Here is a 22,274-nt window from a genome sequence, read left to right on the forward strand (position 1 = left end):
CAAAATGAGCAGTATTGAAATACAGTAGCGTAGTAGGTCCAGTAAAGCAGCTACAACTCTGCAAGGTAAAAAAATAGCGGCAGATTACCTTAGAAATATAGGCTATATGTCATATATGGCATATTATATGCATCATTTTTGATACATTTTGAAATGTGTATAGCATCTACATGACATATTTCATTCCTCCGTGTACCACTAGAAGGAAGCCTGCGTACCACTAGTGGTACACGTACCACAGTTTGAGAACCACTGACTTAACCTATTGGTAATGTCTTAATTTTTTAATGTTTAAATAAATCCACCATGACAACAACTTATGGCAGTCAGTGTTTAAATAATTCCACAACAAATTGTTGACGTAGCCCCTTCTAAAAGCTTCAACTTAAAGCTGCCTAATACTTCTGTACACTCCCTGACGAGAGTCTTCACATCGATTCCATTCGTAAGAGGACCAAATAATAACTTGACATCTAGTTGATCGTTTGGAAAAGTGGCAGATTTTTCAGATGGATCCTCTGTTGAACTGCATCCCAATCATCACAAATACTGCAGAAAACCCGCATGGACCCAAGATTCTCTGAGAAATCAGTCAAGTTTGGTGAAGGAAAACTCATAGTTTGGGGTTACAATCAGTATGGGGGAATGCAAGAGATCTGCAGAGTGGATGGCAACATCAACAGCCTGAGGTATCAAGACATTTATGCTGCCCATTACATTACAAACCACAGGAGACGGCAAATTCTCCAGCAGGATAGCGCTCCTTCTCATACTTCAGCCTCCACATTAAAACTCCTGATGCAAAGAAGTTCAAGGTGCTCCAGGATTGGCCAGCCCAGTCACCAGATATGAACATTATTGAGCATGTCTGGAGTGAGATGAAGGAGGAGGCATTGATGAATACAAAGGATCTTGATGAACTCTGGGAGTCCTGCAGGAACACTTTCTTTGGCATTCCAGATGACTTTATTAATCAGTGATTTGAGTCATTGCAGAGATGTATGGATGCAGTCCTCATGATGGAGTCACACACAATATTCATTCTGTTTCCACTGCAGCACGACTTTATATTCTATACTGGACATTATTATAGTGACAAGACTTTCAATGTTCAGTTACGTTGGATGGTACGTCTAGCATTTGCAAAGGCTGCACTATGAGCATTCATTCTTGTTAGATTGTTTTGAATTTGCTGAAACAACAATGTAGAAAGAAATCGATAAAGCCATTTACAGCGCATCTAGTGACGATGCTGAGAAAAAAGCAGCACATGCAAGCTTTTCAAATCCTGCTATTGTAGCCAGAAGTGTCTGCTTTATTATAGTGAGTGAGTATGTTTTGAGCTGCTACAGTGTTTTTGGTGGGCGTGCGAGTCAATGCTGAATGGGTGAGTCACCGTTTTATGCTGCCAGTTCTGCCTGCTTCGACCTCCTGCGAGGAGATTTCTAACACACTCACACAGAAGAGGGATGACAGGAAATGAGAGATGGAGGGTGAAAGGAAATGATACCTCCTCTCCAACATAGCTGCTCAAATTTAGCACAGTCCTGAGTCACTGTCTGTGTTTGTGCGGGACTGGATGTATTGTTTGTGTTGTGAGGAGTCCATTAAGTTTAGCCAGGGGTCTTTTCTCTTTGAGGAGTCAAGGGGACTGTGTATGGGTGTTTGCCAGTACTGGGTTGCAGCTGGAAGGGCATCCGTTGTGTAAAACATATACTGGATAAGTTAGCAGTTCATTCCGCTGTGGTGACCCCTGATAAACAAAGGGACTAAGCCGAAGGAAAATGAATGAACTGGATCAGGTTGAGAAAAGAATGTTCAAACGAGCCATCGTTTGCCCTTGAGCACTGGAAACATAGCTGTAATTTTATCTTTGGACCTCCGTAAAACTCCACAATGCAGAAATGACACATGAGACTCGCTGGGAAGAAACCGGAGTAGTGCATGCTGGGACACAGGGTCACATCACAATAGAGATGGCACAGGAACAGAAATGAATGGTGTTTTCAAAGAATGAGCTGTTGTTTTTTTTCCCCGCAGATTTTGATTGTCTCTGTCTCTAGATTTTATCCGACTGGAATTTATTGGGCTGTGAAAAGTGGTTACTTTGTAGGTCTGTTAAAGGGATAGTTCACCCAAAATGAATATTTACTCACTATCTGCTTGTGAAGTTTAACGTCATGCAAAGCAGCTTCTGGCTCCAAGTGCAATCTCAAACTGTATGGGGAGACTCCAGAAATGCTAATAATAACATTTACAAAGCGATGTGTTACTTTCAAAACTCACGATCGCAATATACACTCACCGGCTACTTTATTAGGTACACTTTACTAGTACTGGGTTGGACCCTTTTTGCCTTCAGAACTGTCCTTCGAGGCATAGATTCAACAAGGTACAAGCACATGACAGCGTCACACAGTTGCTGCAGATTTGTTGGCTGCACATCCATGATGCGAATCTTTCGTTCTACCACATCCCAAAGGTGCTCTATTGGATTGAGTACTGGTGACTGTGGAGGCCATTTGAGTACAGTGAACTCATTGTTATGTTCAGGAAACCAGTCTGAGATGATTTACGCTTTATGACATGGAACGTTATCCTGCTGGAAGTAGCCATCAGGAGATGGGTACACTGTGGTCATAAAGGGATGGACATGGTCAGCAACAATACTCAGGCAGGCTGTGGCGTTGACACGATGCTCAATTGGTACTAATGGGACCAAAGTGTGCCCACACTACCACCACCAGCCTAATCTGTTGTAACAAGCCAGGATGGATGTATGCTTTCATGTTGTTGATGCCAAATTGTGACCCTACCATTCGAATGTTGCAGCAGAAATCGAGACTCATCAGACCAGGCAACGTTTCTCCAATCTTCTATTGTCCATTTTTGGTGAGCCTGTGTCAATTGTAGCCTCAGTTTCCTGTTCTTAGCTGACAGGAGTGACACCCGGTGTGGTCTTCTGCTGCTGTAGCCCATCCGCCTCAAGGTTGGATCTTGTGTGTTCAGAGATGCTCTTCTGCAGACCTCTGTTGTAACAAGTGGTTATTTGAGTTACTGTTGCCTTTCTATCAGCTGGAACCAGTCTGACCATTCTTCTCTGACCAAGGCATCAACAAGGCATTTGTGCTCACAGAACTGCCGCTCACTGCATATTTTCTCTGTTTCGGACCATTCTCTGTAAACCCTAGAGATGGTTGTGCGTGAAAATCCCAGTAGATCAGCAGTTTCTGAAATACTCAGAGCAGCCCGTCTGGCACCAACAACCATGCTATGCTCAAAGTCTCTTAAATCACCTTTCTTCCCCATTTTGATGCTCAGTTTGAACTGCAGCAGATCGTCTTGACCTTGTCTACATGCCTAAATGCGTTGAGTTGCTGCCATGTGATTGGCTGATTAGAAATTTGCGTTAACAAGAAGTTAGACAGGTGTACCTAATAAAGTGGCCGGTTAATGTATATTTCTCTGCCTAATATCAGATGACCAGAAAGTGATTCATTTTTTTTTTTAATTCATTGTTAAAATATTGGTGTCAGGGATGCTGCAGATTTGGAGACCGTTGTGTACACCATGATTTTAATATAAAATTCACTTTAATGTGTGATATGACCCGAAAATGGCCATAAACAAACATTTGCTTAATTCAAATCTTGTGTTTAACAGAAGAAAAGAAACTCATAAAGGTTTAAAACAAGCAAGGATTTCAGTTTCTGGTGAACTATCCCTTTAACATCCTTTTTACATGCCGTTGAGACCCATAATACCCGTGGTGTATGTTGTATTAAAGTTGATTTCATATAGATTTGAAAAACCTTTATACCAATTTCAAGAAACTATTTGTGAAATAAACTACAAAAATACTCAAGAATTGTGTCAATTCAGCTCATTTTGAATAAATGGTTTGAGCAAGCAGTGAAAATCTGTGTTTTGAAATTGTGGATTGTGCATTGTTATTATTTTTTTAGCATGACACAAGATAAAAGATTGCAAATTGCCAGCTTCTTCCAGCACGTGTAATGTAATGTGGAGTATTCTTGAAAGATGCTGCAGTTTCGAGTACAGTAAAGCTCAGTCCATCCTCTTAGAGACTCTTTGTGAGCACCATTGTAAACAAGATAGTGGGGTGGTATTTATAGACCCTTACATAATCACATTCTCAGTTTACTTACGACTACACCACACCTCATCCGAAGGCTGTGTGTGTGTGTGTGTGTGTGTGTGTGTGTGTGTGTGTGTGTGTGTGTGTGTGTGTGTGTGTGTGTGTGTGTGTGTGGTTTGCTGTGAGTTCACAGGCGTGGTTTGTTATTTTGGAAGTAATTGGCATTTTCCGTGCATTTTACATGCACGTTTATCTGATTGAATCAGCTTTTATGTACAAAAGAAAACCCTGGACGGAGGGCTCAGAGTGTGTACAGAGTTGTGTGTACTGAATATGGGCATATAGAGTTTCATGTAGGAATCGATTTGAAAGCATTAATGTGAAAAGCGTTATACAAATAAACTTGAAGTGAGTTGAATCAGCAGGAGGACTAAAAATCTCCGTCTTGATTGGTTTATATGAAGCTGGGTGTTGCTGTCTTTAAGGGCCTACTCACACTATGCCATCCGTACCGTGCCCAGGCCCGTTTCCCGGATCGTTTGAGAAGTGTGAGTGCGCTGAATCGGGCTCAAGCACGGTTCACTTGGCCGGCCCTGCCTCGGTTGGAAGAGGTGTGCCTGAGCGCGGTTCACTTGGGCTTTCCGAAACTGAAAGCGAGACGTGACTTTTAAGAGACTATTTCATATGGATTTATTAATCATTCTTACTGTTCAGTGAATGCAAACTGCCGTCGTTTATTAAAGACGCAAACCCCTCACTGCACGCCAGCTGTGCGCCTTCAGCAGACCTCATTTCTGCAGCACGAGAGCTTTATGATTGTTTATGAGCGCCAAAAGTGGCGGATCTGTTCGGCGAAATATCTGACTGCGTGTCCCCGCATCCCTGAGGACTGTTTGGCGAAATATTTGACGGCATATCAAACGACTGAAACAATATAACTAGAGAAATCTTCACTGTGCTGCTGAGTGAGAGCGCTTCTCACTGAACAGCGCAGCAGCGATGACGTAAGCGTGCCGAAGCCCGTTTGTGGTGTGAGTGCGGGCCGTCGGGGGAGACGAGAGGGGGGACAAGTGTGCTTTGGCCCGGTTCGAGGCAGCTGTACCTAGTGCGAGTACGGCCTAAGTCTGAAGACACGTGGTGGCTGTAAAAGATATTTGTGGCGCATATATTTGTTCCCGTAAATATGTTGGTGTGTGTTGAAACTAAACTTTTGTTTTGCTTATCATTTTTGGAATTTTAACTCATCCTTTATACTTCATACTTCAGTTTGTTATGGGCTGTTCACAGTAGAAGTGGCTTGTGCAAATAGATTGTGCTATTCATTTGTAATTAGACGTGTGAACATTTAGAGCAGGGATCACCAAACTTGTTCCTGGAGGGCCGGTGTTTTGCAGATTTTAGCTCCAACCCTAATCAAACACACCTGAACGAGCTAATCAAGGTCTTACTAGGTATACTTGAAACACCCAGGCAGGTGTTTTGAGGCAAGTTGGAGCTAAACCCTGCAGGGACACCGGCCCTCCAGGACCGAGATTGGTGACCCCTGATTTAGAGTTTACTCTGTTCATTCCTACGTACAATTTGTTTTATTCGTGTGTGAAATTCACTTCACAATAGATGTAACATCGTGTCATCATGAGTGGGGCTGCTTTATGCCTGCTGATTCCAGTTTGTTGCTTAATGGCTAACATGGATTTTATTGAGAGAGTAGCTGTGCTTTGTGCTTTAGGAAGGCTGAAAAACAGCGTAGATTCATTCAGTGCTTTGTCTAAAGCCTGTTTCACACTGTTTCACTGGTGTATTCTAGGAAATTTTCTTACTCCTTGGTTTTGAGTGTGGTCCTAAAAAATCTACATTCGAATGGCTATTCACCCCTTCCCCTTTGCCCTACGCCTTCAAGCTTAAGAGAAGTGGGTAAGGGGAATTGCTAAGAGGTAAAATTGGGATTGGGCCTTTATTTCATCCATTGTGCTGCTGATTTTCTTCAAAATAATTGATTTTTGTGCGTAAGATGCAATGAAGAGATGCAATGTGTTAGAGAGGCCAGCAGGGGGTGCTCAACCTGTGGTCTGTGTGAGTCCTAATGCCCCAGTAAAAGTGAAGGGGACACTATACTGTCAGTGGGCGCTGTTTTTCGGATGAGACGTTAAACCGAGGTCCTGACTCTCTGTGGTCATTAAAAAATCCCATGGCACTTCTCGTGAAAGAGCAGGGGTGTAACCCCGGTGTCCTGGCCAAAGTCCCTCTATCGGCCCTCACGATCATGGCCTCCCAATCATCCTCCTCCACGGAATTGGCTTGATCACTGTCTCTCCACTCCACCAATAGCTGGTGTGTGATGAGCGCACTGGCGCTGTTGTCCTGTGGCTGCCGTCACATCATCCAAGTAGATGCTGCACACTGGTGGTGGTGTGGAGAGACCCCCCTCATGATTGTAAAGCGCTTTGGATGTATGGCCATACACAATAAATGCGCTATATAAATACACATTACATTACATCAAGCCCCTCAGAAGCTGTTGACGGACACTTTCAGCGGTACTTCCGACTGAGCTGGTCCCATTTTGATGAGCTGTTGTCCTGTTTCAGCAGAAGGATTTTCTCTCAAGACACCAACTATTAGGGCTGAGCGATAACACGATATTTAACCGTATACGATCAAAATTATTGCATGATCCACTTTTTCAGAAAAATCAATGTATCTTCATTTATTCTTAAACCTACATGGTAAGAGTGTATTTTTATATGGGGACATTAGGTAGGTTGTGTTGTACCTTTGTAATTTGCAAAATAGTTTTGAAAAAACAGCTTGAAAAAGAATCAGGATAAAAATCATGAATTGTGATTTTCCCAGAAAAAATTGTGATATGATTTTTTTTTTTCCTATCGCCCACCCCTACCAACTATAGGCACTACATCATAATCACGCCCCTACTAGAGCAAGCTCCTGATTGGGTAACACAGCACAAATTTCCACCAAAGTTCCGATTATTAAACTAACAAATAACGCGTTAAACACGTCAAACACCTAAAATGCTAAAATCGCAATGCGTCACTTTCTCCATTCACATCATTCGCGCGAATATCACCACAGGATGTCTGATTGTGTCTTTGCATTGACTTAACATGTAAAGCACTCATGCTTGACGCTTTATCCATGTCTGGTGTGAACGTACAATTTTAGTATGCAAGAATCAACTTTTTGGCCCAATCCCAATTCTATTTTCGTGCCCCTTCCCCTTAACCCTTAAAATCATTCACAGCATTCAGCCGTACATGTATGACTCTGACATAGACCAAGCAGAGAGTACACAATCATTTGTGTCTTTGTATAGTTTCACAGCCAACTGTGTGCTAGTTTCAAGTGCCGAGGTTGTACACCGAGACTAATAAACCACGCACACTAAATTAACTCTGACTGAGGCACCAGATGCGATGTGACACGGCACACCAGACACTCTCAGTGGCGCGGCAGAAACATGAAGTGTCCCGAATCGTCGCGCCATGCATTCCAGAACTCCAAACACAGTCCTCCACCAGGGCAAACACAACGGCGCCTCAAGTCGAGCCGCCAACCCAAAGCGCCGCCGCGTGCACCCCGACAGAAACCCACGCGCAGAACTCCGAAATGCACGACACCGCGCCACGCAGAGAGGCACTTCTGCAGGCAAGTTTGTTATTTTATTTCCAATAGAGAGAGCTACGCGTTTGCACTTTTCCAGCTGCACCTAAGATCACAGGGAGCTTCTGTGTTCGAGAAATGCAAACGGCTGAAGTTCAAGGTAGACGCAATGAAAAGTACACATGTTTGCAAACCTACCAAAAGGTACAAACAATAATTCCGATTAGAGCGATCATGTGGAGAATATAGATCTTGTGTTGAGCCCAATGAGCCTTACATCTTAAAATAGAGCAAGGGTGTTCCTTTAGTGATATCGCTTTGACTCACACGCTGAAAATGGCGGACGTGAAACAATAAGTTCATTAAGGTGTATCCATATAAATGGCCCACCGTGAGTTTGTGTCTCACTCCTCTCGCATGGAGGGAAGTTAATTTTGTTCTGAATCTGTAATATACAGTTGAGGTCAGAATTATTAGCCCCCCCTTTGATTTATTATTATTATTTTTTTATATTTTCCAAATGATGTTTAACAGAGCAAGGAAATGCTCACAGTATGTCGGATAATGTTTTTTCTTCTGGAGAAAGTCTTATTTGTTTTATTTCTGCTAGAATAAAAGCAGGTTTTAATTTTTTTAACACCATTTTAAGGCCAATATTATTAGCCCCTTTAAGCTATATTTTTCCATCGTTATACGATAACTTGGCTAATTACCCTAACCTGCCTAGTTAACCTGATTAACCTAGTTAAGCCTTTAAATGTCACTTTAAGCTGTATAGAAGTGTCTTGAAAAATATCTAGTCAAATATTATTTACTGTCATTAGAAACGAGCTATTAAAAGTATTATGTTTAGAAATGTGTGGAAAAAAATCTTCTCTCTCCGTTAAATAGAAATTGGGGGAAAACATTAACTGGGGCTAATATTTTAGGGGGGCTAATAATTCTGACTTTAAGTGTATTTAAGGAGGAACTTGCATCAATATATTATTTTGTTCACAAGTAGATTAATTCCTTTCATTTTTATATATAATTGCTGTGCCAAAGTATGAGCAATCAATGATGCTTGCTTTGCCATGCACCACCAATTCATTTATCATTTCATTTTTATTTTATTTTTTGTTTGCACAGGCAAAGTTTTTATGTAGCTTCAGACTTACTTTAACAGTCAAACATGACATAATTAAACAGAGGTTAACCTGTCTATAATCTGTTTGTGTCTCCTGACGGTTGCTCTGATAGCAGAAAGGGCCCGAAGTGTTCAATACCTCCTTATGTCCCTGGACAAAGCTTGTCTGTGTTCCTGGAGATACTGTGTTACATTTGTTGAATCGCAAATGAGATCGATTTGCCTCTCTGTGCATGTAAGCTCTCAGTAGCTCGACTGTTTAAAGATTTTCAGACTGTTGGTTTGTCTTTCCGCAGGTGGTTTTGCTATCGTGTTTCTGGTGAGGACTCATCAGGGCGTGCGCTGTGCACTGAAGAGAATGTATGTCAACAACGAACACGACCTTCAAGTATGCAAGATGGAGATTCAGATTATGGTGAGACTTTCCTTTACATGGCCACTCAGCTGGTTGAACATTACACCAAAAATGGCTCACTAGCTTTGCAGGGGATGGAGAGTTATATTCACTGTGTGAGTGTGTTATATGTTGGATTATAAGTGAGCTAGACTTTACCTCAGGCAAGCAGCAGTTATCAGTGTTTAAGTGCTTTGACAAAGGAGAGAAAATGACAACAATTTCAAAATTGTCCATCCATCCATTGTTCTGTTTATCCATCCATCTCTCAATCCATCCATTTATTGCTGTCCATGCATCCATTTATTGATTCATCTATCCTCTATTCATCTATTTGTTGTTTCATCTATCTTCATCCATTCGTTGTTCTGTCATCCATCCATCCATCCATTTGTTGTTCTGTCTATCCTCCATCCATTTATTGTTTTATCCATCCATCCATTCATTCATCCCTCCATTTATCCATCCATTTGTTGATTCATCTATCCTCCATCCATTTGTTGTTCTGTCCATTCATCCATCCATTTGTTGTTCTGTCCATCTATCCATCCATCTATTCATTTGTTGAACTGTCTATCCTCCATCCATTTGTTGTTCTGTCCGTCCATTCATCCCTTTGTTGTTTTGTCCATCTATCCATCCATCTATCCATTTGTTGTTTCGTCCACCCATCCATCCATTTGTTATCCTGTCTATCCATCCATCCATCCATTTGATATCCTGTCTATCCATCCATCCATCTGATATCCTGTCTATCCATCCATCCATTTGATATCCTGTCTATCCATCCATCCATCTGATATCCTGTCTATCCATCCATCCATTTGATATCCTGTCTATCCATCCATCCATTTGATATCCTGTCTATCCATCCATCCATTTGTTATCCTGTCTATCCATCCATCCATTTGATATCCTGTCTATCCATCCATCCATTTGATATCCTGTCTATCCATCCATCCATTTGATATCCTGTCTATCCATCCATCCATTTGATATCCTGCCTATCCATCCATCCATTTGATATCCTGCCTATTCATCCATCCATTTGATATCCTGCCTATTCATCCATCGATCCGTCCATTTTTTGTTCCGTCCATCCATCCATCTATTTGTTGTTCCGTCTGTCCATCCATCCATCCATCCATTTTTTTTCTTCCGTCCATCCATCCATCTATTTGTTGTTTTGTCCATCCATTTGTTGTTCCATCCATTTTTTGTTTAGTCATCCATCTATCCATCCATTCATCCATTTTTTGTTCTGTCCATTCATCCATCCATTTGTTGTTCTGTCCATCCATTCATCCATCCATCTATCCATTTGTTGAACTGTCTATCCTCCATCCATTTGTTGTTCTGTCCGTCCATTCATCCCTTTGTTGTTCTGTCCATCTATCCATCCATCTATCCATTTGTTGTTTCGTCCACCCATCCTTCCATTTGTTATTCTGCCTATCCATCCATCCATTTGATATCCTGTCTATCCATCCATCCATTTGATATCCTGTCTATCCATCCATCCATTTGATATCCTGTCTATCCATCCGTCCATTTTTTGTTCCGTCCATTCATCCATCTATTTCTTGTTCCGTCTGTCCATCCATCCATCCATCCATCCATCCATTTGTTGTTCAGTCCATCCATCCATCCATCCATCCATCCATCCATCCATCCATTTGTTGTTCAGTCCATCCATCCATCCATCCATCCATTTTTTTCTTCCGTCCATCCATCCATCCATCCATTTGTTGTTCAGTCCATCCATCCATCCATCCATCCATTTTTTTCTTCCGTCCATCCATCCATCTATTTGTTGTTTTGTCCATCCATTTTTTGTTTAGTCCATCCATCTATCCATCCATTCATCCATTTTTTTTGTTCTGTCCATTCATTCATCCATTTGTTTTTCCATCCATCCATGTGTTACCCGTCTAACCTCCATCCATTTGTTTTGCCCATCCATCTATCTGTTGTTCTGTCCATCCATCCATCCATTTGTTCTTTTTATCCATCCATCCATCGTTCTGTTCATCGATCTACCCATCCATCCATCATTCATCAATTTTTTTCTCTCCTTCCATTCATCCATCCACCTATCCATGAATTTATTGTTTTGGCCATCCATTTATCCATCAATTTATTGTTGTCCCATCCGTTCATTTATTGTTCAGTCCATCCATTCTGCTGTCTGTCCATTTGTTATACAGTTTCTTGCCGTTTGTTCAGTTAACTTGTTCATTTTCTGCACTACATTCAAAATTCTTAAATTTGTCATCTAAATCTTTCTTTCTTTTTCTGCAAACAAACACCAGTGAAGACGGTTCGATTGCTCTGAAAAAAGACAAGTCATATTTATAACGGTTATGAGATGCAAATTCCTAATGACTTACTTTTTTTCAAAACACTATTCTTTTAAAATTCTGAGTGTTTTTTTTCGTCATCATTTGTTCTTTATTTAATTTAGTTCCTCTTAAAACCATTAAGAGTAGCCCTTTAGATGCGCAGTCCTAAATGTATCTGAGGTCTACTGTTCCTCAGTGTGCATGTCTTGATGTAAATACAGTGAAGAGGACAGTACAGTGCCGGTAAAGGTCACTCGTGTCCTCTGGGACAGAGTTTCGAACGGAGATCCAGTGTACTTCGCTGTGAGCCTTACTAAATAGAGGAGGGGAAAATGTCAGCACTTGTTTTAGCTTTACAAAGTGTCTTGCTGTTTCCAAATGAGCAGCTGCTCACGGCGCACTCTGAAATAGACCACTAACAGAGGGCATTTCAGATTTGTGAATGAATGAGTCGATGTGAAAGGACATTGAACAGCTAAGCTATTTCGTTTAAAAACTAGCATTGACTTAGTCGCCTCAAAGGCCCATTGTCTGAGCTTTTAGCAAACGCTCTGAAAACAAAGTGCGCTTTCACATTTCGCTCAATGGTTAGTAGTTCTAAAAAAAGCCCCTGACATTAATCAATTAGTGATTTGTCCACTAATTCAATTAGTAGAGAAAATAACATTTCTTGGTGATTTCAGTGGTTTAATGAGGTCATTTGGTTACGTTAAGTGCATATTAAGTATTAATTGGATTAATTAATACTTAATTTATAACATTTAAATCAATTAATTTGTTTATTTAAATGTAATTTAGTAGTTGTTGTTTAGTTGTAGCAATTTCAGTCACACATATTCTGAAGTAAATTATAAATATACAATCTTTAACGGTGTTCATTGCTTATTTTAGAAGTATTTTTGCTATATTGTATTAATTTTGCATTGCATTTTGCTTGTAGATTTTTTAAAATTTTATTTTATTTATTTATTTATTTTTTTTGGAGATTGTCGTTCTTTACTAACCTGTACCGAAACCATAATCCTAAAACCGAAAACTGAAGTCTGTATTATTGTACTCCTAGTAACTACAGTAGGAAAAATAAATATTGAACACGTCACCTTTTTTTTTTCCCCAGAAAACATATTTCTGAAGGTGCTAAAGCAAAACAGAAGGTGCTAAAGATGCAAAGAAAACAGATCTAATTAGTTAACAAATTAATTTCCGTGTTATAAAATAAAATGACACAGGGAGAATTTATTGAACAGATGAAGAAAGGGAGGTGTGGAAAGGCATGGAAAGCCCAGGCAGCAGCTGAAATCTCTCAGTAGTTCTTCAGAAACCCTCTGCACTTCCTCGGCGTAAATGACTATTAGCTGATTCTGTTCAACATCTACATCAGCAGGAGGATGAAGATGAAACCAGGGTTGACATTTCAGAAAGACCATGATCCAAAACACAGAAAAGGAAACTCTCGAATGCTTTCAGAGAAAGAAAATAAAGCTGCTGAAATGTTTCAGCCGATCACCTTAACTTAAATCCAATAGAAAATGCAAAATGCAGATCAGATTTGATAGACGAGACCCACAAAACCATCAGGATTTCTACACTCTGTTGAAGTCTGTGAAAAACTCATACTGCACCTGAGCAGTGCATGTGACTTCATTCTCCATATGAGAGGCGTCTTTGAGCTGCCATCACCAAAAAAAGCCTTTATATAAAGTATTAAATAGGTTTTAGTAGTACAGGACTTTCTCCTTGTGTCATTCTATTGTTATTACACACAACTCATCTTCCAGATTTGTTTGTTTTGTTTATTTTTATGTTTGTATTGTTTGGGTTTTTACTAAAATCTGGTTCAATTCCATGTCAACGGCTCCTTTAGAAATATTATTGCCAGGAAAAATCATGATGTGTTCAATACTTATTTCCCCCACTGCGTGTTATATTGTATTACATTATATAAACATTATGGCTTGATGTGTCAAAAATGACCCATTTATTAATAGATGAATATAACGGCTGCATAAATAATCAACTACATCAATCCAAATATACATGAAAGACACTTTTCAAATGTTATTTTTGAGACCAGGCTTGTACAGACTGTTTATACCAGATGCTGAATTGGTCACTCTAGGTTGACTCATTTGCTGTTATTGAATAATGATGCACCACTAACATGTAATTACTGTCAAGCTGCTCTTACCTTTAAAACATATTTCATTAGGATATTTTTAGGATATTATTAGGATATTAATAAAAAATTATATTAGGATATCTAATAAAACATATTTTATTAGATTTTTTTATAATGAAAGCACACTTTAATGGATGTTTTTATAAAGGTATTACCAGGAAGAATTATAAATTATCAAATATTGACTTATAAAATGGCACAGTGGCTCAGTGGATAGCAAGAAGGTCGCTGGTTTGAGTCCCGGCTGGGTCAGTTGGCGTTTCTGTGTTGAGTTTGCATGTTCTCCTCGTATTGGCGTGGGTTTCATCCGGGTGCTCCGGTTTTCCCCACAGTCCAAAGATCAGTGCTTTAGGTGAATTGGATGAACTAATTTGGCCGTAGTGTATGAGTGTGTGTGAATGTGAGAGTGTTTGGGTGTTTCCCAGTGCTGGAAGGTCATCTGCTTCGTAAAACATATTCTGGAATGTATGTCTGTTCATTCCGCTGTGGTGACCCCTGATAAATAAGGGACTAAGCCGAAGGCGAATGAATGAATTAAAAAATCATATTTAACTTTTAATATACATTTTTGTGAATTTTATTTATTTCTATTCATATATTTGTTTGTGGATCTCTTCTTGAAATAGGAAGTTGTTTTTATGTAATGTTTGATCTTACCATAATCTTAACATAAGTTGCTGATGTGGTGATAGATAGTTGTATTGATGGATTGATTGATTGATAGATTACTTGATTGATTATTCCTGCTAATAGTGATGGATGAATGGATGGATTATTCCTGCTAATAACAGTAAATAATAGGGGATAGATGGATAGATGGATGGATGGATGGATGGATGGATGGATTATTCTTGGTAATAACAGTAAATAATAGACAGACAGACAGACAGACAGACAGACTGACTTATTGATTGATTGATTGATTGATTGATTGATCCTGCTTGATTGATCCTGCCACACAATGCTATTTTCTTCAACAGAGGGACCTCGTGGGGAACAAAAACATAGTAGGCTTCCTGGACTCCAGCATCACAGCGGTGGGATCAGGGGACGTTTGGGAAGTTCTCATACTGATGGACTTCTGTAGAGGTCTGTATGTCAAATCTAACATATGGATTTTGTTAGCTCACATTGCTAGTTTTGTGGTGTACTGCATGTCATTGAGAACCAAAAAAAAAAGTTGTTTGCCTTTGTGATCTTTAATTGAAATCTGAAAATGTACTTTGTTTGTTTTTAGTCAAATTCTCTGAGGTATTGGGCGTGGCTAATATACTTAACCACGCCCCTCTAACTGTCAGTTTTGACGTTGAGCAGGAGGAGGAGGAGTCTGTTAGAATGTAATAACTCTCCCAAAACCCTTTTTCTGATCTTTCTGAATGAAATGCCTACTGTACTACATCCAATCAGCTCGCAGTAGAAAAACAAGCCCTGCCCACTGTTTTCTCATTTAATATTTCGTTTCTCTGAAAACTGCATCACAATACAAAAAAAAAAGTTTTTGCAGCTTCTGGTTTGTGGACTTTAGGAATTACATTTCAGATTAGATTTACTACTAATCTTCCACCATTTTTCTGTTCTCTGCTAATGCAGGCGGGCAGGTTGTGAACCTGATGAACCAGCGTTTGCAGACGGGCTTCAGTGAGTCGGAAGTGCTGCAGATCTTCTGTGACACATGTGAAGCTGTTGCTCGACTACATCAGTGCAAACCTCCCATCATCCACCGGGACCTCAAAGTATGTGCTTTCCAGACTATCAGTATGTAATTTCTTTCTCAAGAAGGAACTGTTATTGTGTTTTTCAAAATCTATTTGACTTTAATAAATTGCATCTAAAAATGTTAAATGATTTTGTGTTATTGCACCTTTTATTTATTTAATATTAAACATTGTATTTATATACAATGTTTTTTTCTTACATTTGTTTCATTCAATGTTATACATACATGCGAAGATGCATATATATATATATATATATACACACACACACACACACACACACACACACACACACACACACACACACACACACACACACACACACACTGGCCACTTTATTAGGTACACTTCTCTAACTGCTTGTTAACGCCAATTTCTAATCAGCCAATCACATGGCAGCAACTCAATGCATTTAGGCATGTAGACATGGTCAAGACAATCTGCTGCAGTTCAAACTGAGCATAAGAATGGGGAGGAATGGTGATTTAAGTGACTTTGAACATGGCATGGTTGTTGGTGCAAGATGGGCTGGTCTGAGGATTTCAGAAACTGCTGATCTGCTGGGATTTTCAGCACAACCAACTCTAGGGTTTACAGAGAATGGCTTGATAAGAGAAAATATACTATACTAGAAAAGTACTAGTAAGGTGTACCTAATAAAGTGGCCGGTGAGTGTGCATACATACTTGATATTATGTACGCTGTAAAAAAAAAAAATCATCCTGCCTTTTCTATTTTAGTTGAATAAAATTAACTTTTCTATCTCAAGTCAGTCAAAATGACTAAGAAATTATAAATGTTATTATATCAAATTTATTTTATGCATATAAGTCATTAGAGTATGAATTAAGGATTAAGGATCATCTTCAATTAATCTATATATTATACATTTACTATTGTAAATATTACAAAACATAACTATTTATTATTAGTACATTGCTAAGAGCTTAATTTGTTATTTTGTTAGTTTGTTCAACTCTTAAAGTGGGCTCATATTGAGCTTAAAATGGGTTTAAAAAATTAAAAACTGCTTTTATTCTAGCCAAAATAAAATGAATAAGGCTTTCTCCAGAAGAAAAAACGGTCCCACTTTATATTAAGTGTCCTTAACTACTATGTACTTGCATCAAAAAATAAATACAATGTACTTACTGTGTTTATAATGTATTTGAGAACACTTGTGGTGCTTTTGAGTAGGGATAGAGGTTGGGTTATGGACAGGTTTGGTGGTGTGGGTAGGTTTAAGGGTGGGTTAAGGTGTAAGGGATGGTCAACAGTGTATTTACAAATGTAATTACAAAAGTTAATTATAAATGTAATTACATACATGTCTTTAATCAAGCATAAGTGCACAGTAAATACATGTATTTACACAATAAGTACATTGTAAAAATCTATTAATTCCTTTGTAAGTACATATTAGTTAAGGCCACAATAAAGTGGGACCGAAAAAACATTATAGGAAATACTGTGAAAAGTTTCTTGCTCTGTTAAACAATTTCGGAATTATTCCAAAAACAAATTCACAGAAGGGCTATTTTAACTCATCTCGTTTCTTTGTATGTGTGTGTTGTAGGTGGAGAACATCTTGCTCCATGACAGAGGTCATTATGTGTTGTGTGATTTCGGTAGTGCCATCAACCGCTCCCAGAATCCGCAAACAGAAGGTGTGGCGGTTGTAGAAGAAGAAATCAAGAAGTAAGGGCTGATTTCTTTTGTTTGCGTTACACACTTCAGTTGTTCACATCAGTCAAATATATTTCCTCCTTGTGTGTTTTAAGGTACACTACTCTTTCATACCGCGCCCCAGAAATGGTCAATCTCTACGGAGGCATGGTCATCACTACTAAAGCAGATATATGGGTGAGTCAAGTCAAATAATCATTTACCTGCGGTGACAACAGGGTATTTTTAGTAGCAACCCAAGCTATTGTGTCTTGCCAATTATTGATGAATATGTAACCTGCTTTTATAGGATTAATAAAGATCACAAAGGATATTTTTAATTTTTTACAGTCTACAGTGCGCTCCATTAATAATGGCACCCTTGGTAAACATAACCATAGGAAAAATGGAGAGCCTTTGACCTTTATTAACTTTTGATCTTTTGCTCAAAACATGATCAAAAACATTTTAATTTTAAAAGTTTGGTTTTGAATGAGAATAGAGGCTTATTGTATTTTTTCAAAAAGATTTGGTTCATTTGAATTTATGGGGATTTGTTTTAAATGTCTTAAATAATACAGTCAAAGCTGCTTTATTGATGTTTTCATTCTTCATTTATTCATTCATTCATTCATACGTTCATTCATTCATTCATTCTTCATTTATTAATTTTGGTATTTTATTTGTTTTCTTTTAATTATTTCTTTTATTTAGTTTATTTATTAATTCTATTTATTATTTATCAATTTCTATTTATTTTCTTTTCGTTTGTTTATTTGTTTGTTTGTATATTTGTTTTATTAATTACTTATTTAGTTTTTGTCTTATTTATTTTCTTTATTCATTTAATTATGTATATATTTAATTCATTAATTTACTCATTTTGTATTATTTATTTTCTTTATTAATTCATACATTTATTTATTAAGTTTCTTGTATTTATTTATTTATTTATTATTTTTTTTTATTTCTTTCTTTATTTTCTTTCTTTATTCATTCATTTTTTCTTTCTTTATTTATTTTTTATTTGTTTGTTTGTTTGTTTATTTATTTTCTTAATTTTTTTTCTTTTATTTATTCATTGATTTATTCATTCATTCATTTTCGGCTTGGTCCCTTTATTAATCAGGGGTTGCCACAGCGGAATGAACCGCCAACTTATCCAGCATATGTTTTACACAGCGGATACCCTTCCAGCTGCAACCCATCACTGGGAAACACCCATACATTCTTATTCACACACATAGAATATGGTCTGTTTAGCTCACCCAATTCACCTATACCACATGTCTGTGGTAAAACGGAGCACCTGGAGGAAAACCCACGCCAAGACGGGGAGAACATGCAAACTCCACACAGAAATGGCAACTGAGCCAGCAGGGGCTCGACCAGCGCCCTTCTGCTACCCACTGTGCCATCGCGCCGCCCACTATTTTATTTATTTATTTTTTTATTTATTTTTTATTTTATTTAGTTTCTCTATTCATTAATTTATATATTTATTTGTTCATTTATTGTATTTATTTATTTTTATTCTTTCTTTTATTTAATTTATTCATTTGCTCATTTTCTTTTGGTATTCATTTATTTATTTATCGATTCATTTATGTTTATTTATTCATTAATTTATTAGTTCATTTATTGATTAATTTTTGTATTTGTAATTTTTTATTATTTATTTATGTTTATTCATTAATTTTTTGTTTATTCATTCATTTATTTATGTTTCTTAATTTATTTATTTATTCCTTCATTCATTTTTTATTTTCTTTATTCATTCATACATTTATTTGTTCATTTATTTATTTATTCATTTATTTTTTATTTTCTTTAATTATTCTTTTTTTCTTTCTTTCTTTATTTATTCATTTATTTTTTATTTTCTTTATTCGATCATTTATTTTTTGTCCATTTATTTTTTTATTTTCATTATTCATTAGTTTATTAATTTATTTATATATTTATTCATTCATTTATTTATTTATTTATTTATTTATTGTCATTATTCATTAATTAATTAATTTATTTATAAATTTATTTATTCATTTATTTATTTTAATAAAATCACAGAGGGCTAATAGTTTTTTGTCTTCATGCTACTGTATACTAAGAGTGCCATTGTTAACGAAAAGGTATTGTATGTGTTTAGTTGTTCTTTTTTTAGACAGTGCTCAGAAACAGTGTCTCTTGTATGTTTGTGTCCTCAGGCTTTAGGCTGCTTGTTGTATAAGTTGTGTTATTTCACATTGCCGTTTGGAGAGAGTCAGGTGGCTATCTGTGACGGCAGCTTCACCATCCCAGACAACTCCAGATACTCACACGATATGCACTGTCTCATCCGTAAGAACAGCTCTTCCTTTCTCTTCTGATTTATATGTTAAGGGAAGACTGTCTCACAGAGTTTGGTACTTGGTTTCATGGTTTAAATGTTGTGTGTCAATTAAGGCTTAATCCCTATTCCACCACTTAGCCCTTCCCCTTACTCCTACCCCTTGCTTTGCACTTTCATGTAAAAGGGAAGCATATGTTTTAATACATTCATAATGACAACAAATAATAACTTGACTTCTAATTGATCATTTGGAAAAGTGGCAGAAGGTAGATTTTTCCCATGAATCATCTGTTGAACTGCATCCCAATCATCACAAATACTGCAGAAGACCTATTGGAACCTGCATGGACCCAAGATTCTCACAGAAATCAATCAAGTTTGGTAAAGGAAAAATCATGGTTTGGGGTTACATTCAGTATGGGGGCATGCAAGAGATCTGCAGAGTGGATGGCAACATCAACAGCCTGAGGTATCAAGACATTTGTGCTGCCCATTACAAACCACAGGAGAGGGCAGATTCTTCAGCAGGATAGCGCTCCTTCTCATACTTCAGCCTCCACATCAAAGCTCCTGATGCAAAGAAGGTCAAGGTGCTCCAGGATTGGCCTGCCCAGTCACCAGACATGAACATCATCGAGCATGTCTGGGGTTAGATAAAGGAGGAGGCGTTGAAAATGAATCAAAGGATCTTGATGAACTCTGGGAGTCCTGCAGGAACACTTTCTTCAGTGATTTGAGTCATTGCAGAGATGGATGGATGCAGTCCTCCAAGCTCATGATGGAGTCAGACACAATATTCATTCTGTTTCCACTGCAGCACGACTTTATATTCTGTTGACCTTATTCTAAAATACGGAAGTTGCGCCTGTTTTCGCGATTGTTTTAGAGCTTCCGATTCAGTCGCCTATGGGAGAAATGACTAGGAATGATAAACGGCAGAAAACGGTCAAACTACTTCCTCTACAAACAAATGTTTGCATGACTATACAGACCAAGTAGAATAATATAATAAAAAAATATCAGTTTGCAACATCAAACTGAAAATGAATCGAAGTAAATGAAACCGGAAGTCTCGAGCCAAAAAGATTCAAATGGCTGCGCCCGCTCGTCGACGAAGACTAAGGTGAATACTGGACATTATTTCTGTTCAGTGACGAGACTTTTGTCTAAGCAAAGTCAGATCTTACTGTCCTAATAAAATAATTAAAAATCAAGGGATGATCATATTTTATTTTGGTAAAATAAGCGTAATCTAGAGGCCTTTGCCTTTCATATGAGCCACTTCTGATACCAAATGATCAACTAGAAGTCAAGTTATTATTTGTTGTTCCTAATACTTGGATAGGCGACAAGACTTTTGTCAGGTAGTGTAAATGGATTCATGTATTCAAATCAAATTAATTTATTTTGAATTATAAAAATATTCCAGATTATAGTCTTACTGTGTTTCAGAATCAAATAAATCAATTCTAAGGCTGAAACTTGGGTTTTATTTTAGTTGAGTGACACAACTGACCAAAATGTTTGTAATTTTTGTTTCATTTTTCCCACCTCAGGTTACATGCTGGAGCCAGACCCTGACATGAGGCCAGATATCTTCCAGGTGTCATATTTCGCTTTTAAACTCTCCCGGAGGGACTGTCCGGTACAGAACGTTCACGTAAGTGCTGCTTATTTAGACTTCATCAGATCTTCCTGTGCCCTAACTAGCATGTGCATTAACCCTTATCTTCTCACCGATTTTCCCACACTCTACACAGTTTTTGTTCGCTATTCCAGCGCATGCTACTTAATCCATGTTTAATTCATGGCCATTGCTTTGAGTGGATATCGTAATTGTTCGCACGTATCGGCAGAGGAAGTGGAATGTCACTGGTGGCTGCCAATTGGCTCAGATCCAGTGACCCCTCCCACTATAATAGAAGCAGTGAGTCATGATCAAAGGCATATCAGCCTCGACATGCTCAAAATGACTTTATATATGATATACACATGCAAAAGTTTTTTAAAACCTACATCATTAATTTAAAATACTGTTAAACCTTTATAATAAGGTTGTATTTGTCAATTTTAGTTAATGAATTAAAATCATGAACAAACAATGAAAAACACATTTACTACAGTGTATTTTCATCTTTGTTAATATTAGTTAATGGAAATAAATTTGTTTATTGTTAGTTAACTAAAATTAACAAGTAAGAATTCAAATTATTTTACAATATTTATCATATTATTTATTATTTTTGGATTATTAAATATATGTTATTGAATGTTTTTAGTGCCAAAACATCAGAACATTGTTTACATTGTTTACATTTACATCGAGTAATAAGATAATATCTATTGTTCAAAATAATACAATAAAATTAAATAAACAAATAATTATTATTACATGCTCACCGGCCACTTTATTAGGTGCACCTTACTAGTTCCAGGTTGGACCCCATTTTGCCTGCAGAACTGCTTTAACCCCTTATGGCATCGATTCAACAAGGTACTGGAAATATTCCTCAGAGATTTTGCTCCATATTGACATGATAGCATCATGCAACTGCTGCAGATTTGTCAGCTGCACATCCATGATGCAAATCTCCCGGTCTACCACATCCCAGAACTGCTCTATTGGATTGAGCTATGGTGACTGTGGAGGCCAATTGAGTACAGTGAACTCAATGTCATGTTCAAGAAACCAGTCTGAGATGATTCACGCTTTATCACATTGCACGTTATCCTGCTGGAAGTAGCCATCAGAAGATGGGTAAACTGGTCAAAAAGGGATGGACATGGTCAGCAACAATACT

At 37.8% G+C, this 22,274-nt stretch overlaps 1 protein-coding gene across 16 annotated transcripts in view; it reads left to right on the forward strand.

The window, feature by feature from the left end:
* The window catches only part of aak1a (AP2 associated kinase 1a), a 94,538-nt gene that overhangs the window by 17,677 nt on the left and 54,587 nt on the right, over positions 1-22,274 (forward strand). For all 16 annotated transcript variants that reach the window (XR_012384774.1, XR_012384775.1, XR_012384773.1 and 13 more), the window contains exons 2-8: positions 9,143-9,261; positions 14,742-14,850; positions 15,352-15,494; positions 17,053-17,174; positions 17,258-17,339; positions 19,349-19,481; positions 21,030-21,133. Coding sequence is in view for 12 of the 16 variants with exons in the window: in XM_005167312.6 (XP_005167369.1) it covers positions 9,143-9,261; positions 14,742-14,850; positions 15,352-15,494; positions 17,053-17,174; positions 17,258-17,339; positions 19,349-19,481; positions 21,030-21,133 (812 nt within the window). In the remaining 4 variants the exon portion in view is untranslated. The remainder of the gene's footprint in view (positions 1-9,142; positions 9,262-14,741; positions 14,851-15,351; positions 15,495-17,052; positions 17,175-17,257; positions 17,340-19,348; positions 19,482-21,029; positions 21,134-22,274) is intronic.

This window comes from Danio rerio, chromosome 8 (assembly GCF_049306965.1).
Source record: "Danio rerio strain Tuebingen ecotype United States chromosome 8, GRCz12tu, whole genome shotgun sequence".
In the NCBI taxonomy this organism is placed as follows: domain Eukaryota; kingdom Metazoa; phylum Chordata; class Actinopteri; order Cypriniformes; family Danionidae; genus Danio; species Danio rerio.